This window comes from Copadichromis virginalis, linkage group LG4, assembly GCF_057382275.1.
Source record: "Copadichromis virginalis isolate Kocher_CV1m ecotype Utaka linkage group LG4, C_Virginalis_male_GT1.1, whole genome shotgun sequence".
Classification (NCBI taxonomy): Eukaryota; Metazoa; Chordata; class Actinopteri; order Cichliformes; family Cichlidae; genus Copadichromis; species Copadichromis virginalis.
This window is the reverse complement of record NC_140621.1, coordinates 24,624,772-24,642,481: the sequence shown is the minus strand read 5'-3', so window position 1 is coordinate 24,642,481 and position 17,710 is coordinate 24,624,772. Positions and strand designations below refer to the sequence as shown.

Genomic DNA, 17,710 nt, shown 5'->3' with positions numbered 1-17,710 from the left:
TTCCCAGCCCTCGCCTGCATGTCCCCCCTGTCCTGACCTCATCACGCCTTTGTTGGGGAACAAAGAATGTTCAGGCATCTGTTTTGAGGAGAAATAAAGACAGAGAGGAGGAGGGCTGAAAGAGGTATATGAAATGAGCTTGACTGACTGGATCAGTGAAAGTGAACAGGGCGGCTGCAGCAAGCAATAGTACATTCCTACACACAGGGCTGGGCAGTACACACTTATTTCAGAGATATATATTATTTTTAAACCCCAAATCATACGTCATATCGCTTGATGACATTTTAATTCCTGTGCACTTTGCCCTTCAGTTGTCTTCAGGAGTGTTTTTGTTGTTACAAGGTTGAGCTGGTATTTCCTGTATATCCTGCTCAGTCAACCACAAGACCCGCTGCTCTCTCGCCAGCAGCTTCTCCCTTTAGTTAGATAATCATTTTGCACTCACTGTATGTTCATACAGACACCCTCAGATTACACTGTGCATTTGTCTGAGTCCAAGCCAGAGTGAATACAGAGCAGATTGAGGTCTTAATGCACAAGGATGGGAGTTCAGACAAGAACCCATTAGTGGTAATAAATAAGTAAAGAGCAGGAATGCATGGAAGAAGCTGGTGGGAAGGAAGTGTAGTTCTTTGTACACTCCCCCATGGGAGAGCATGTTCACTCAAAAAGTGTTGCAGCGCTGACTTTCTGTGAAAAGATCTGTGCCTGGCTTAGATTATTTGTTCTTATCTCACAGTACAAAATTGTACATCGGTCTAGCTGTGTGTTTGCACCACTCGCAAATTACACACAGTTCTAGTTGTTTTAAGCTTGTGAATGTTTGTGGCAGAGAAAAAGAGAGATTCCTCAGCATGTGCTGTGATCACCTGCTTCAGTTACGACAGATGATTTTCCATCAGGCAGTGAAAGAGTTAAGTCTGACTCTGCATGCACCGAGCAGGCCTCCCTCCCTCCCCTTCTCTCCATCCATCCATTTTTACTGTGTGTGTTCGCGTGTTTATAGGGGGCTGTGCCATCTGCAGGCTCAGTGCCTGGATTTGTGATAAGCACACACAACTTAGTTTGATAACAAACTAAACAGCAGCTTCCGCCTCCGCGCCGTAGTTTGGGATTCTTACACAGTCCGTGCGCTTCTCGCTGACTGCTTTGGGCTTTAAATATCTTTCTCCACTAGTTCTTCTCTGTGCGACAGCTACGGGATATGCCGAGAGGCGGAGGCGTTTCTTATTCTACCCAAAGCTTCCCCAAGTTGGGACCCCACTGACGCGCTATGACATGAAGGTAAGAGGGAAAGTGGACACGGTGGAGACGATCTTTATGTTTTTCGTGGTTTCTTTTCGTTTTATCGGGGTTTTAACTTTTAAACTCGGAAACAAGGCTGAGTCACGGTCACATACTTCACCTACCCGATCATCGCATTTGACGCAATAATGGCCCCGGTCTTCCTAGTTTGGGACAGAAAGAGCATGCCAGGAAAAGAGCCGCGCTTTCCCCCAGCGGGTCAGTGATTTTTCTCACGGCTGTAGCCCGCAGTGAAGAATACCTGGGCGGGTATGTAGGCCCGATCTGGGAGCAGTTTTATTTGGGGCGGGGGGTTGCGTCCTATAAGTGCGGATAGATCGCGTTCTTTTAATTTAAGCAGGACTTTTTTTCTTTCTTTTTTTTTTAATTGTTTAAATGCTCCAAATTTGAAAATGGTCAAGTCAAGGTCAGAAATGGAAAATCAGTTGTGTTTTTGTGCGTGTTAATGTTTTGGGCCTGCTTCTCTTCCTGGCTGTACTTTGAACTTTGTGATAATTAACGAAATCGAGGTGCCAAAATTTGACTTAAAAAGAATTTATCGTCTTCATTTTGCCACATTAACAGAGGCAGAAATCTGTCCAGAGAGACTTTAACTGACTTCTGTTAAACATTTCTCCTCTGCTAGCCCTCATAAAACCACCTTTTCCTTTAAACTGACTTCCACTGACAGAAAGTTATAGGAAGAACGCATTTTCTCTTATTTTCTGGGCACAGCTATGTAGTTTCAAGAAGGGCCTAAGCAGTGAACCGGGCCTGCATTGATCACTGAACCTGCTGTTCTTTGAACCAGAAATAGACTCACTCACTCCCTCTTATCCTGGTACAGTCAAAGGTACAGCTAAATCTTTTGAGAGACAAAAGTAGCAGTGTGCTCATATTTCGTGTAACACAATAGATTTTCAAGCGTAATTTTTGCTGTTTTACTTTTTTTTTTTTTATTGTAAGTCCTACTGATGTGATTGGGCTGTCACTCATCTTTGTACTCCTTTATGTGGGGGAGAGGAAGCTTATCAGTTAGCTTATGATTCCCCTGACTATGTAAGACAAAGCAATCCAAAGTTCAGGACAAAGTGACATGTACTGTAAGGCATAATTTTCTGTAACTGCTGCAGAAAAACATTTTGGTGATTCAGGCAGATAGACATATGCTTACATGTACAGGACACTGGGTGTTTCGTTAGTTATGGGAGGCCCACCACCGCTGTCATGATGATGTAACCAGGTCAGACCAGCAGGGGAGGTGGAGCCCCTCCCTTTTCTCATAATGCCCAACACCTGCAGATTAAACAGTAGTCCCAGATACAGTGAGTTTGGTATGACACAAAACTGTGCTTTTATTAGCAGCAAAAGTGACGAATGAAATAAGATATAGCAAATATTTGTCAAGCTGGTGGCTGCCCGCTTAGGAACAGTGCACTGCATGCCTTAAGCCATCGCCCATGTCTTCAAGTAAATTCGGGGAAAACCGAGATCAGGTGTTTTTTTTTTTTTTTTCACTTTGCTCAGAGGCGTGGAGTTATTTCTCTCCTTCCAAACACTAATAATGGGTGGGAAAACATGAGAGCTAGGCAAGCTCACTAATGCTGCTGATAATTGCAGACAGAAGATGATGTATAAGGAGTTATAAAGCTGACAAGTTATGTGAAATTCTTATTTTACATATGCATATGCTTAAATCATGTTTTTATTCTTCCAGAAGGAGCACACTTGTGGACACAGCTGAAGTCACCTTTGGGCCTTCCCTTTAACCGCATTTTTCCATTAAGCTGAACAAGCCGTTTTCCTTTGAAGCAACACAGTGGGCTGGCCTGCTGCTGCTAGATTTTCTTCCTCTACCTGTTAAACACCGCTGCCATCATGCAGACATCATCGATCCGCCGCCAAATGAAAAACATGGTCAACAACTACACCGAGGCCGAGATAAAGGTTAGAGAGGCCACCTCCAACGACCCCTGGGGACCCTCCAGCTCGCTCATGGCTGAAATTGCAGATCTGACCTTCAATGTTGTGGCTTTCACCGAGGTTATGGGTATGGTCTGGAAGAGGCTCAATGATCACGGCAAAAACTGGAGGCATGTTTACAAGGCGCTCACGCTACTGGACTATTTAATCAAAACAGGGTCTGAGCGCGTAGCCAGGGATTGCCGGGACAACATATACAGCATTCAGACACTGAGAGACTTCCAGTACTTAGATCGAGATGGACGTGACCAGGGCCTCAATGTGAGGGAAAAGGCTAAACAGTTGGTGGCTCTGTTGAGGGATGAAGAAAAGCTAAAGAAGGAGCGAACCCAGGCACTGAAGACCAAAACACGCATGACAGGGGTCACAAGTAGCTTAGGTTCGAGTCCCTTACCTCCTCCTTACCCAGGATACCCGAGTGATGAGGGCGTCAGGTGCAGAAGCTCTCCTTCCTCCTTCCACTGTGAGTAGCAGGGGCTGTTGTGTAACTACAGACTATATATTACATTACTCAAAGCACACAGTGTTGAGTACTTGAATATTTCCTTTTGCACGGGAGCTGTCATTTTTCTGAATCACTCACATGGCAAGTCACAAGTTAAAATGGTCATGAGTTCATCTGATAAGTTCCCTGAACTCTTATGTGATGAAGTAAATCAAAACCTGTTTTCAAGGTAGTTTTGAAAACACTATTAGTTTTAATACTCACGCTCCACCTTTCCGAGCCTTGACATGCATAAACTGACTGCGATTTCGTTTCAGTTTTGCTCTCTTCACACTGTTGGGCATCTGCATTCCTTTGATTGTCTGGCAGCTAAACTGGATTTATGATAGAGAAGAGGCCCAATGTGTGCTTGTTTCACTCCAACACAGGTTTACAGCATGTTTGCTTGAGGTGATACTCTGTCATCTGCCACTTAAGTGTTTAGGTCATTAGATGGGTTGATGATATAAGACTGAAATTTTCAGTGTGCGACTGAGGAGAGATGGTATCACTGACTTCATCAGCTACAAGTGACAACTCTAACTGGAAAGCTAAATGCATCATTTATAAATGTGGTGCTACTGGTCTGTACTATACTTTGGCAAATGTGTGGTCTTTGTGTGTAATGTTGTTTAAAAAGGCCGTTAGTAACTTTTGCCCTTGTGGTGTCTCAAGGGCAGATGTTTATCTTTTTATGTCTGTGGCTTGCTTCATGAGGGAAAAGTAAATACTGTATACCCGCAAGACGGTATATGACTGTATTTTCTTTCTTTCTTTTTTTTGTTCAACAGATTTTCCACCTAATACAAATTACTAGCATACTTTTCTGAGCAAGAATGAGTGCCAGCGGAAGCACATGGCCAGTGTCCAATTCCTAGCTCTGGTTCTGTGGTTCAGAGATACTATAAAAATAGCATGGTTTATTTGAAGGAGGCTTTCCTATCCATTCCAGAAATCATAGCAAGGAATTGGATAAAGAAACCCCAGATGATTTAGAAAGCCCCACCAGTCCTCTGTTGTTGTTTCTCTCTAGCTGATTTTAACTATAAAAAGGGGGGATATTTTGGTGATTTCCAGAAGATTCCATGATAATGATAATGATTAGTACCGTGGGAGGGGGTCACCAGGTTGTCAGCAGCTAATTGCTAGAAAGTATTCCAGCTCAGACGGGGGATATTGAGGGGCAGTGCGGTGGAAAAGATTGGTTTCCGAGACCTGACTTTTCCAGCGTGTGGCCTGCTTCCCTCTTTTAGCCCTGTGACCCACAGCCTGGCACCCAGACTGGTAAGCTGCCAGCTCCCCCCGACCCCCTTCCCTATTCCCTCTCTCAAATCTGGACCTGAATCCTCCAACTGGCCCAGAGGATTCGGGGTAATAAGGTGGGCCCCACTCCAATCCATCCATTCCTCTCCCCCACCACCAGCCGAACTCTCCACACAGCCACACCATTGTTCTCAGTGCAGGCAGACTGTGGCAAGCAATGTGATCAAAGGCCCTTAACAACAGGCAATGGAAAATTAACATGCAAAAACAGTGCCAGCTCGTTTCTGACCTTAAAAATCACCCTAAAGTGTTTCTTTCTTGGCTTTGCATCCCCTTCCTCCCTCCATCTGTTGATGTTTCTCTCATCCTATGGCTCCCCATTCCTCCCTAAAACCCACTCCCCTCTGCTCTTTCTCTCCTCAACTAGCTCCAGACCTGGAACAAGCACGGCCAGCAACCAGTGGCGAAGAGGAGCTACAGCTGCAGCTGGCCCTGGCTATGAGCCGAGAAGAAAGTGAAAAGGTACAAAAACACACAACACACTCGCTCTTTCAGTGAGCACAAACCTTTCACGCTTACAGGCACATGCGCCAGACAGAAAGAGGCTTCTTCGCTTTGTTGTTGACATTTTATGCTGTAGTAAAACATTAAACAGCTGCCCCAGTGGTGAAGCGTTGCTCCTGACTGTGTATTTTCCAGAACTGTTGTCAGAAAATGATATCATCAGCTCAACCTCTGATGTAGCCAACAATGACCGAGCAGAGTGAGGAAGCTGGGAGCGAAAGAGTGAGAAGCCAGACAGAATGTGTGCATTGATCCACTCTCAAGCTTCCACAGCCCGCCCCGGTCTCCATGCCAAGGGCAGCTTTGCCCTCGGAGACTTCCTGCTTCAGCTCCTGTAGGAATATATTAGAGTGCATATCAGTTTCCACTTCAGCAATCAAACAAATCGGCTGTGATTTTTGATAAGAAATCCAAGGCATTTGATCTGTTTCTCTTCTTTCCAGCATAGCCTATCATTACAGCAAAATCAAGCATGCTTTTTTACCATTTTTTTTGATTTGCCTTCCTCCAATTCCCTCATGTGTAACTCTAGCCACCTCCTCGAGTGGATATCGATGAGCAGACCCAGCTCCAGATCGCTATGAGCCTCAGCAAAGAGGAGGCCCACCAGGTACATGTATACTGGGAGGGATGCAGCTACCTTTGCATTTTTTCTTTGTCCCTTGGTTTAAACATTTAACCCAGTATCACATTCCAGTGTTTTTCCTTCACAGAAGCAACTGCATGCCTACTCACTTTCTCTCCTTCCTACAACTGAACTATCCCCCCTTCACTCACTCACTTTTGAACAGCAAAGAAATATGCAACTTTCTCTAAAAATTAACCAATTGTGGTTTCATCCTTTGTTTTTTCTTATACTAACCATAAGTTGTTTCCTCTGAGTACACTTGTATGAGACACACATCTCAGGCTCTGACCTGGTGCTGCTGACCTTCTGGTGTGGTGCCAGGGAAGGGCAAAGGACTGGCTCCTTCACATTGATTGGGAAACCTGTTAAATTTGCTTGTGAAGTACTGTGAGGATGCCCAACTTTATTTCTGGTAAAATGGAAGCTGACTGTAAATCCCTCCTTGGTTTACACTTTCACAGCCAGTCCAACGCGCTCCTGCTGCTGCCCTGGATATGGACGAGGAAACTCAGCTCCAGTTGGCCCTGAGCTTGAGCAAGGAGGAGCACCAGCAGGTAGAGTGTCCTGGGGAGTGGGTGAGAGGACTTGAACCATTTCCTAAGCACTTTTGAAATAGACAGTAAGAACTGTCGTGACATTTTTCACAAGTTATTTATAAAAAATGAAGGTGCAGGTGACCACACTTGTCACTTCAGTTTGAATTACAGTGCTGTGCAAAAGACTTGAGCCACCCCCTCATTTCTGGCTTCTACGGAACCAGACTTGTAACTGTTTTATTTTTTGAAGTTGTCTTAAGCCATAATTCTCCAGACTTTTTGGAGGTCTTTCAAAGCTTTTCCTTGGACATTGACTGTTTTTTCCACTCATTATTAAAGGATTTTTATTTTCTTGGTAGTGTTACGTGGCTTAAAAAAAACAATCATTTAAGCAAAAAAAAAAAGAAAAAAAAAGGCAGCCTGCTCAAGTGATGAATCAGTGCTGTGTAAACACAGACAACTTAGCAAAGAAGCAACTGTAAATGGTATATTTTGGCACTTCCAGTCACAAAAATTTTCCATTTTCTTTAGTTGAATCTATGAAAAGTACTAAAGATGACACGGTTTGACAAACCAAAAAGAATCATTTTGCACCAACAAGGTGATTCCCACAAAGCTATTAGCTAAAACTCGCCATATCTCAGCATGGTGTGCGGTGTGTTCATTATAAATTTAAGGAAATCAGACAAGTGGAGGACAAAAGAAGTGGAAGGACTAAAAAAGGAAATGGAAAGCATCTGAAAGTCATCCATCCATCTTCTTTTGCTTATCCAATTCAGAGTCATGGGTGGGCTGGAGCGTATCCCAACTGCCATAGGGCGAATGGTAGGGTGCACCCTGGGCAGGTCGCCAATGTGTCTCAGGGTTTATCATGTTCTTAAGAAACAGGAAAAATCCAGCAAAGAAAAACACACAGTGGAACACTATTGGTCATGAATTAACCTCCACAGAGCCCACACCTCACCATTATTGTAACAGTGTGAGATCATCTTGACAGAGAACAGAAGTAAAGACAGCCAACATCCAAAGAAGAAAGAAAGCTGCTATATATGCTGTATTTCAAGCCATCTTATTCCACATCTTAAATAAATAAATCATAAATGAATACATTACTATTTTGCCTATTTCTTTATATCCCAGTGATATATATATATATAAGGAAATTAAATGTGGGTCAAAACTTTTGCACAATACTTTATTTATAATGTAAATTCAGACTTGCTTCCTGAATAGCTCAGGAGAATATTACCTGTTTAATTTCAGTCCTCTGTTACAACATAAGCCATTATATGATCAGTGCCACTTGTCCTAAATCATCCTTTCTCTCTGTATTTTTTTTTAAATTATATTTTCCCCCATACAACCTTTACAGTACCTTATTGCCACACTTTCTGCTTCCTTTTCTTTGCCTTGTTTGAAAAAGTTGTATAACGTTCACTTTGTTGTATTATCTCGGCAACCTTTGGACCCCCGCTTCCTGTCTCACTCTCTTTGTCTCTTTCCTCCCCCTTTTTTACCCTCTCTGTCTACACTCCTATATAGTAACACAATAGAACTGCTCTGTTAGAGATCACAGGGATGCTCTGCTTTCTGTCCTCTCTTTGGCCAGGGAATTTTCTGGTTTCTGCCAACTGTGTACATATGTTGCATAGGAAAAATGCAAGCCATCTATTTTTCCTGTGCACCGTCACTGAATGAGAAATATAGTGTGATGTGACAATATGTGACCCGTAAAGGCTTACGTGTGTCTTTTATCTGTTGAAAGGAGCAGCTCAGCCGCCAAGGAGATGAGTCCCTGCTCCAGAAAGCTCTGGACGAGAGCAAACGTGAAATGGAGAAAAAAGGCGGGGTATGAAAGCTTGAAACATAAGCAGTAGTATATGACTATGAAAACATTCAATAATACTGTCAAAATATATGTTGAAATATAAACTTTTTCTGGTTTTGTTTTTTTCTTTGATGAATTTGGTCAGACGGCCTTTATGGACCTGGTAGATGTTTTCGCAGTACCCACAGATCTGCCTCCCAGTGACCATCGGTGGAATAATGCCTCACACCAGGCAGCTGCTGGGGCTGGAGGTACAGACCATTGGGACTCTTTCGGTGAGCCTTGAGTTGGCTTGTTCATGGTATATTATTTTAGATGGAATCGTATGAAGATGAAGAATCTTTTTTTTTTTTTTTTTTTTACATGAAACTCTCTGCTTTTTGTACCTACAAAATAATTTGAACTGCTCACCGGCTAACACTCTTTTATTTGTGTGTTAATTAAGAAGGCAGCCGCGTTCCAAGAGCTGATTCTCCATGGATGGTACCTCCACCTTCAAATAGCCCTCCCCCACCGTGGGAACCTCCAGCCAACCCCTGGGATCCACCACAGGACAACGTCTCCAGCCTCAGTCCTGTATGGTCTTTGCCTGCAAATACAGGTGAGTGTTTTCACTTACAAGTAGGGTAACTAAAATAAAGACGTCACCTGGATATCTTAAAAACTACCTATGTTCCACAGAAAGTTAAATAGCATTTCTGTCATGTTTTTATCCTCGTCAGGAGCTGATCTGTTCACAGCGCCTTTAGGAAGATCAGCACCTACAGAACCTGCTCCCCGAACTCTAAGTCCCTCAGGTAAACAATACACTATCTGCTATTCTTGTTCTACTTTTTGTACGTTGGTTCCACTTGCAGTCTTACTTGTCTTTCTACTTTTCTGCTGACAGATGCTGATCTGTTTGATGACGCTATGGATGGTGGTCAGGTGAACGGGGCTAGTGGGCGAGAGGACAGCCCTGAGCTTTTTGACCTTTCTCGTCTTCGAGAAAGCCTGAATGACCCCAGCTCTCGAACATGCCGGACACCCGAGTCCTTCCTGGACCCTTCGGCAGCTTCCTTGGTGAACTTGGACAGCTTGATCCCAGGAAACCCATCAGCCAAGAACAAGAACCCGTTTTTATCAGGTATGTTTTGTATTATTGACTGCAGGTGCAGTCATTGCACTTTGTTATTGGACATACAGAGTAGTTAAAACATTGTATTCAAATCAGCCAGGTGCTGGTTGTGCATAAGATGAGCACAACCACCACCTGGCAGTGTTAATCATTTACCAGTGTGTGCCATGTACTGGTAAATGCAGGGGAGTGATAATCCGCTGCCATGTAACGACTGCAGTAAAACCCCCATGTGCAGAGTGCTAGATATTTCCATTTTTCCATTTATCCTTGCTGGTATCTGTTTTTTGTGATCTCCAGTTGGTTTGTGAATGAGAATTAAAGGGTTTTTTTTGTTCCTGCCTTTTAAATCTCAGATGAGTTTTGGGAACAGTGTGTGCTTGAAACTGTAGCGTCATGAGAGACATAAAGAGGTCATTGACTCATCAGGTTCAAGGCTCAGTTTTAGAAAAAATAAACTTTGAATAGGTGTTAAAAGTAGACTTTTTCCTCTTTATTTCTTTTCACATAGGCCTGAATGCTCCTTCACCCAGCAATCCATTCCAAGCAGATCAGCCGAAACTAAGTCTAAATCAAATGGGCACCGGCTCCGCCTTGACGGCTCCCCACGCCACTTCTCTTCCATACAGTGCCTCCTTGCCGCTGCCTACAAGTCATCCGGGTGCCAGCATCCCGTCGTCACATACTCACCCCACCCATCCTGGACTGGACTTGCCAGTGAGGCTCCCTGAGCCCTTGTTGCCTTTCTCTTCAGCAAGTGCTCAGGGATCACAGGCCGCACAGAGCAGTCAAAACCCCTTCTTATGAGGACAAACTAAACCGGAAAAAATATTTTAGAAAAATGGAAATTCACTAAATTGTCCTCTTGAAATATTGCTCTAACTGCACACCAAACTACAGCCCAATGGACTTGTATGAAAAACCTATTCTTAGTTGTTTTTATATTCTTGTAATGCACAATAACCTTTAGGTAGACACAAGCTGAATCTGCTCTTCACTGCAGCAACATATCCTGCTCCTCTTTTAATGAACAGACTACAACAGAGATAACACTTTTTTTTTTTTTTTTAAATCTAACTACTAAGTGTCAAGTACAATTTCAAGGTCATACCCTACAACGTAGAAACAAAAGGTCTGATAATATTTTGCTGTCAACAAACTAAGCTGTAAGTAGAGGGAAGATGCATTACAGGTTTAGGTGGTCACTGCTGATTACACATTCTCGGTATGTGCACATCTACCTGTTCGCTGCTTGAAGTACTGCATCATACTGGTATATGGCTGGAACAGAGCTGGTGGGGGAAAATCAGTGTATACCAGTCTGCTATTATGAAATTCAAGTGGCGAATGAAGTAATAGTTTGGGAGGACTGTGAGCAAATAATTCATATGAAGTAACCTTAAAAAATGTATGAATATGAGTTTATTCATTGCTTGCAAACCACTGACTTCACCAAATATAGGAGTGTATTTACAACACTGCTCAGTTCTTCACATGGGTTTATTCACTTGCATTTACTCATTTCCCTTGGTATCAATACATGCCACATGAAATCATGACGACTCAGGAACACACTCGGTATCACTGTCTCATAAGCAGTTTGCGCCCCCTGCTGGTGGTGAAGTCAGCAATATTACCTCTTACATTGCATCACTACCAGAATAAACAGAAAAAAGTGACAATAAGCCAAAAAAGAAACACAAAAAACTGCTCCTCTCAATTAAAACATAACATCCACATACACTGAAAACAAAGTTCATACACAAAATCCAAATTTCATTAAGAAAAAAAACATATACAAAGATAAATACTGAATGCCTTACATGAGAAAATATTCTGTAAAATCTTCATAAAGTTCTATAAGAGTTGTTACTCATTTTTTTTAATTTTTATATTAAATCTGAAGTGAAAGAGCTTTTTTTAATTTCAGACAGAGTTCACGTGATTTACAGCCATGGAAAACAGCCATAACAGAAAACAGGAACTCTTATAAGTGACCGTATCAATCAGGAATACCTCAGATTCCCACTCTGCGTCGAATAACAAATGCATGAAAGTAAGACCTTTGCAAATGAGACAATCATTTGATCCTGTTATACTATCACTTCGTCCTCTTCACTCTGCCTAATGTACAGTTATGTCTTTGTGCTACCAAAGATAAACACTCTTACACGAGAAACACACCATGAAAACCTCAACAGAGTAGCATATAAGCTCATAAAGACCAAAAGGCAGAACATTTTTTGTATAAACAGTATCACTATTATAAGATACAAATACAGAAACTGGCACGCACGCACACACACACAGTCACTGGCCACTTTATTAAGTATACCTCACTAGTTCAGGGTTGGACCCATTTTTCCTTCAGAGCTGTTTTAATTCTATTTAACAAGGTGCTAGAAACATTCCTTGGATTTTGGTCCATACTGACTTGACAGTCTTATGTATTTGCTGCAGATCTGTCATATGCACAACCATGGTGTGAGTTTGCACCAGACTTTGAAGTTGCTCCACTGGATTGAGATCTGGTGACTCTTGTGGCCATTTGAGTACAGTGAACTGATTGTCAAGTTCATGACTGGAGCTTTGTGACATACTGCGTTATCCTGCTGGGTGCAGGGTACCAAGAAAATATCCGGCACACCATTACACCACTACCAGCCTGATCCTCTGATATAAGGCAGCGTGGATCTATACTTTCATTTTATTTATGCCAAATTGTAACAATACCATCCAAATTGCTGGGAGAAACTTACACTCACTGGACCAGGCAACATTTTTCAATTCTTTGATGTCTAACTTTGGTTAGCCTGTGCAAACTATAGCCTGTTTCCTGTTCTTAGCCCCTCTGGTCTCCTTTTCCTCTGATCATCTACAACAACAAGGCCAGAGAACCCAGAGAACTCGGTTCAGCAGATCATCTTTACCATGTTTCAATGCTTAAACTAATTCAGTTACTGCCATGTTATTAGCTGATTAGATATTTGCATGAAAGAGTAATTGTGTACCTAATGAAGTAATCAGTAAGCGTATGTCACTTGACTGTGACGGACTCCAGCCAGCTCATCACCTCTTTAAGTCCCTCTCCAGATCTGGCACTGACTTCCAGTGTTGTGATTGGCTGAGTCGCAGATGCAACAATGTCATCCATCCTGAACAGTGACTTTATCTCTATAAGGCTCATAGTGCAAGGCATGTCCCTGGGGGAAAATATAAAATTGGAAAAGAAAATCAAAAATTTCCTAGTGGTATTATTAGCTTTCCTTATTACATACAAATTGCATTAAACCTGCTAGAGATCCTGTACAATATGGTAAAACACTAATAGAGACTGATGTGTATTCTACGAGTGTCACCTCTTGTTGAAGAGAATAAGCACAGAGGCCTTGCTCAGAGGCTCAGCTGACAGTACTGACAGCAACTGGATACAGGAGGAGGATATCTGAGCAATGTTGGCCGAATCCACCATGAACTATGGAGAAACAAAAGAAATCTACTCAAGTACTTCAATTTAGTAAACCCATATTGAATATTACAAATATAAACAGCATGTATACAAAGATCATACAATGACAGAGGAGCAGTCTTTGAAGTAACTGGGCCATATAGGGCCCATGCAGCCTCCCAGCTCTCTCACAGTCACCTTCTTCTTCTTCACGGTTAGATCTGTCAGATTGGTTCCTACCTACAAAGAATGAAGACTGGAGATGGAGAACTTACACGGATAAGGTGTCAGAGACTTTGAACTGTCCATTAGTACTTACTGTGGGAAGAGTTGAAGGTGGTGTCCCCAATTCATCTAAACCATGTACGATAAACTGTAAATGAAATCTGATAGGAAAATCGACTGGAGACAGCATTGCTATCAGCTTTAAAGAAAAACATTTTGAAATGTTTACGCAATATTTTATGAGCTATGAAAGTAGAACTTGAATATTTGTTATGAGTAAGGTTGGTGATGTCACAGCTGAGAGACTACTGTTGACTTGTCACCTCACAAATGAAATCACGTCATCTGTTCAGATGACAGTTTATTAATAATCCACCAATTTGGGCTAAGTTTATATGCGATGGGCCCCATGCATGTAATCTAGGCAACTGGAGGATAGTGTTTAACTTGTGCTGTTGCAGATCACTTCCCTTTCAATCTCTGAAATAGCTATGTGAACGAGAACTGCCTCCAGATAAATACTGGAAAAACCAAAGGGCTGGTGGTGAACGTCCACAGGCACAAATATCCTTCTCCACTTACGAAATGGAGAATGTGGACTATATCAAAAAAAATGCTATTTACCAAAAAGGACAGAGCAGGCTGTATCTGGTAAGTATGCCAAGGACTTTTGAAGTGCAGGAGAAGCTCCTGAAGACTCTGTGGTTCCAACAGCTATCTGTAATGGTGCTGGTCTGTTGGGGCAGCAGTATCTCTACTGGGGTCAAAAAGAATTGAAACAGGTAGACCAAGAGTGCCAACGTGATGCCCTCTTGACCCAGTGGAGGTAGTAAGTGACAGGTAGCATGGTAGCTAAACACATCCCACCCCATGCAGGACACTCTTACAGCACTGAGCAGCTTCTTCAGCGTCAGGCTGCTGGACCCACGGTGTGTAAAGGAGCAATATTGGAGGTCTTTTCATCCAGCAGAGCCGCAGCAGTAAAACACATGTATACTTACACATGCACACATTGGGGACTGATAAATCACAGTGTGCAACTGTTTTCAACACTCCATCTTCTATTAGCATCATCTGGGGCTCTGTTTTTTTGCTTCTAGGCATCTAAAGATGTTATTTTATTTTATCACTGCGACATATATGTACACACATTTAAATTATACTTCGTCTATCTTGTACATGTTTCCTATTGTTTTATATAATTATAATTATTACTGTTATTATCCACTTTCTGACCATTGACAATTTCACATTACAGTACAGCACTAATTTCTGCTGTAATGTGAATTTCCAAACTATTGGACTAATAAGGGCTACCAAAGCTTAAATATTGTAATAATAATCTCTCTTACAGATCTTATTATGAAAATGAATTTGTACACATACCGATGCAAGATAAAATAACACTGGGTATCGACATTTGGCAATTGGGAAAGGCGATATACAAACCCTGGTCGTCCATTACTTAGCAACTTAAGTACTACACAAGCTCATAGGCTAAATTAGTTAGCTAATTAAGCTATTTGGTAGTATTTCCTTTTACGTCAAAGAAATTCACATGGCCACAAAGGATATTTTGTAGACGTTTGAGCAACAACGTCTTTCCAACACCGGTCGCTCCGAGGAGTAAACACATTTCTTTGCTGGTCATGCCGGTTTTTCCACAGAACCATAGTTAAACTCGTAGCGTATAGCTGTAGCCTCACTTGGCACCATGGCGACGTTCACGTGACCGGACAAACGTCGCAACTATTGGGCAAAGTAGAAATCAATCAACCCAGACTTGTTTATGATTGGCTACTACTCAATCATTATTTACATAACGGAAGAAAAACAAGATCCTGCTTCGGGACAAAGTCCTGGTTGGCTGCCGCAACGGAAACTGTCAGAAAGACTTTCATACCCGCATTTGCGATGCGTAGGTGGTTTTAGTCCTGCTGTAACTGTCCTGGAACTGATGATAAATAATCATGGAAGCTAAGTTAAAGAGGGAGTTGGGGACAACCATGCTGAAATCAGCTGGTCATGCTGGAGGTGGATGCATCAGCGAGGGACAGAGTTATCATACTGACACTGGGAAAGTGTTTGTAAAGATAAATCACAAGAGTGAGGTATTTGTTATTGTTAGTTTTTCATTTTCTTTAACTGTTGTGTCATTCAGTTCATGATCGGCTTTCGGCGTGTGCTCAACTCGGGACTTAAATGAATGGGACATGATCCAGCAGCTGCACCACACTACTGTCCGTGGACTTTGTGTAGATGTTGTGGAGTGGAGAACAATGCAAAAATTCACATTTACTGAAGCTTGTGTTTACCAGACCGTGTTGTCCTGTCTTTAAATTATCCAGGCCAAACTGATGTTTGATGGAGAAATGGCCAGTCTGGAGGCTATTGTAAAGACAGAAACCGTGAAAGTCCCCAAGCCCATAAAGGTGATTGAGCTTGACACAGGAGGCTCTGTATTTGTGATGGAACATCTGGACATGAACAGTCTTAGCAAGTAAGAGAGCTCTTGACTACATTTTTTTCTTTAGTGCAGATTAAAGCAGAATTTGGGCAGATGAATTTAGTTTTAGAAACACTGAGCAAAATATTTTTTCAATGACATACTTGATTTTTAAACACAATGAGCAGGTACTCAAAACAGCTAGGAGAGAAGATGGCAGATCTGCATCTTCACAACAAGAAACAACTGGAAAAATTAAATAAAGAGCAACAGACAGTGGGTAATTCAGTTTAACTTCATCTTAGGATGCCACAATGTGGATAATACACACACACACACACACACACACACACACACACACACACACACACACACACACCAATGAATAATAATGAACTGTGTCAAATTTAAGGTAAAAAGTTTGTGATTACTGTTTATTAATATTACGGCTATATATGCAGGAAAAGGAGCGGGGCAGTCAGATGTGGCTGCTGTTGAAAAATTTGGCTTCCATGTAACTACATGCTGTGGATATCTGCCACAGGTAAAGCCAATGTATATGTGTCTATATACTGTGTCTGCATTCTAGTGGAGGGTGTACAGTATTGATGTCTCTAAGTTGTGTTACAAATGTTTGGTCAAATCTTCAAGATGTTAAAGTGAATTTCAGCAGCATCACAGTTTTTTCTCATTCTTACCTCTCCAGGACAATCAATGGCAGAGTGATTGGGTTCCATTCTACACCCAGCAGAGGCTACAGCACCAGCTTAACATGGTGGAGAAATCGTATGGAGACAGGGAGACCAGAGAACTATGGGCTGAGTTACAGGTGCAACCTCCCTTTGATCCTGTTTGAAATTAAACATATTTTGCACAAGACATTATGATTGTATCAGCATTGTAATGTGCATGTTGTGTCTCTTATTTCCAGCTGAAGATCCCTCAGTTCTTCAAAGATGTGGAGATAGTCCCTGCTCTCCTACATGGAGATTTATGGGGAGGAAACGTGGCAGAATGTGCAGACGGCCCAGTCATCTTCGATCCTGCTTCCTTCTACGGCCACTCTGAGTTTGAGTTGGGTATTGCCGGGATGTTTGGTGGCTTCAACAGTGCTTTTTACTCTGCATACCACAGCAAGATTCCCCAAGCACCAGGATTTGCAAAGAGGAACCAGCTTTACCAACTCTTCCACTACCTGAATCACTGGAACCACTTTGGTGGTGGTTACAAAGGTTCTTCCATAAGAGTTATGAAGACCCTGCTGAAATAAACACACTCACAGGCACTCTTAGAAAGCATTGCAGTCTTACATTGAAGTATTATGCGATTTTGCTTATTTGACCAAAAACAGTGTGTGAAGACACTAAACAACACATCTAACACTTTAATGTCTTCTGTACTGTGCAGAAAATACTGACCTAACATAGAAAAAACAGTTGCATCCTGCCAGCTCATCTGACACTTTCCTGCTTCCTAATATTTAAAACAGAATCTGCAAATAAATTCTGTATTTTGCACAAGGTGTTACAGTGAATTAAGTGTAGTTTGTTTATAGACATAAATTAAACAAAACTTGCAAATCAGAAGTCTGTACTGCACACCAATGACTGAACTTAAAAATTATTGTTTTTTATTTATTTATGTTAATATTGAGGAATCCTTTATAAGCAGGTAGAACAAACCAGAATCTGACTTTCACTATGGATGCAATGTTTTATATTTTATCTACATTATAGTAGAATGGCTACGAATGGAATAAAGGTTGGCATACTAACTACACCTACAAAATATCCCTGTATAACAGTGAGTCATTGCAAGCCCTTGTTGTGCATGGTATAACCATTATTAAATCCTAAGCGAATCCATTGTGTTTTTCCAGACCTGCTGAATTTGTTATTTAT

The 17,710-nt window shown here is 41.9% G+C and overlaps 3 protein-coding genes across 8 annotated transcripts; 2 read left to right on the top strand and 1 right to left on the bottom strand.

Annotated features, from left to right (window-relative positions):
- The first annotated feature begins 1,005 nt into the window (after window positions 1–1,005).
- epn3a (epsin 3a) lies at window positions 1,006–11,171 on the top strand. Of its 3 annotated transcripts, none has more exons than XM_085454388.1 (11): window positions 1,006–1,287; window positions 3,005–3,733; window positions 5,445–5,539; window positions 6,114–6,191; window positions 6,671–6,763; window positions 8,511–8,594; window positions 8,719–8,824; window positions 9,019–9,174; window positions 9,296–9,370; window positions 9,463–9,699; window positions 10,202–11,171. In XM_085454388.1, the coding sequence occupies exons 2-11, from the start codon at window positions 3,166–3,168 to the stop codon at window positions 10,495–10,497; spliced, it is 1,788 nt and encodes a 595-aa protein (XP_085310514.1). In that variant the 5' UTR covers window positions 1,006–1,287; window positions 3,005–3,165; the 3' UTR covers window positions 10,498–11,171. The 3 variants fall into 3 exon arrangements, with proteins under 3 accessions (XP_085310514.1, XP_085310513.1, XP_085310515.1); XM_085454387.1 differs by having other exon boundaries at window positions 8,719–8,848; XM_085454389.1 differs by lacking the exon at window positions 6,114–6,191 and having other exon boundaries at window positions 8,719–8,848.
- Window positions 9,099–15,093, bottom strand: arl16 (ADP-ribosylation factor-like 16). 3 transcript variants are annotated; one of them, XM_085454394.1, is made up of 6 exons: window positions 14,939–15,093; window positions 13,458–13,513; window positions 13,262–13,378; window positions 13,050–13,165; window positions 12,764–12,893; window positions 9,099–9,162 (listed from the first exon to the last, which is right to left on the bottom strand). In XM_085454394.1, the coding sequence occupies exons 1-6, from the start codon at window positions 15,012–15,014 to the stop codon at window positions 9,142–9,144; spliced, it is 516 nt and encodes a 171-aa protein (XP_085310520.1). In that variant the 5' UTR covers window positions 15,015–15,093; the 3' UTR covers window positions 9,099–9,141. The 3 variants fall into 3 exon arrangements, with proteins under 3 accessions (XP_085310520.1, XP_085310518.1, XP_085310519.1); XM_085454392.1 differs by lacking the exon at window positions 9,099–9,162 and adding an exon at window positions 11,173–12,565 and having other exon boundaries at window positions 12,702–12,893; XM_085454393.1 differs by lacking the exon at window positions 9,099–9,162 and adding an exon at window positions 11,173–12,565.
- On the top strand, window positions 15,082–17,674 carry fn3krp (fructosamine 3 kinase related protein). 2 transcript variants are annotated; one of them, XM_085454391.1, is made up of 6 exons: window positions 15,082–15,281; window positions 15,712–15,863; window positions 15,998–16,089; window positions 16,271–16,353; window positions 16,516–16,638; window positions 16,741–17,674. In XM_085454391.1, the coding sequence occupies exons 1-6, from the start codon at window positions 15,153–15,155 to the stop codon at window positions 17,077–17,079; spliced, it is 918 nt and encodes a 305-aa protein (XP_085310517.1). In that variant the 5' UTR covers window positions 15,082–15,152; the 3' UTR covers window positions 17,080–17,674. The 2 variants fall into 2 exon arrangements, with proteins under 2 accessions (XP_085310517.1, XP_085310516.1); XM_085454390.1 differs by having other exon boundaries at window positions 15,114–15,474.
- Window positions 17,675–17,710: the final 36 nt, after the last annotated feature.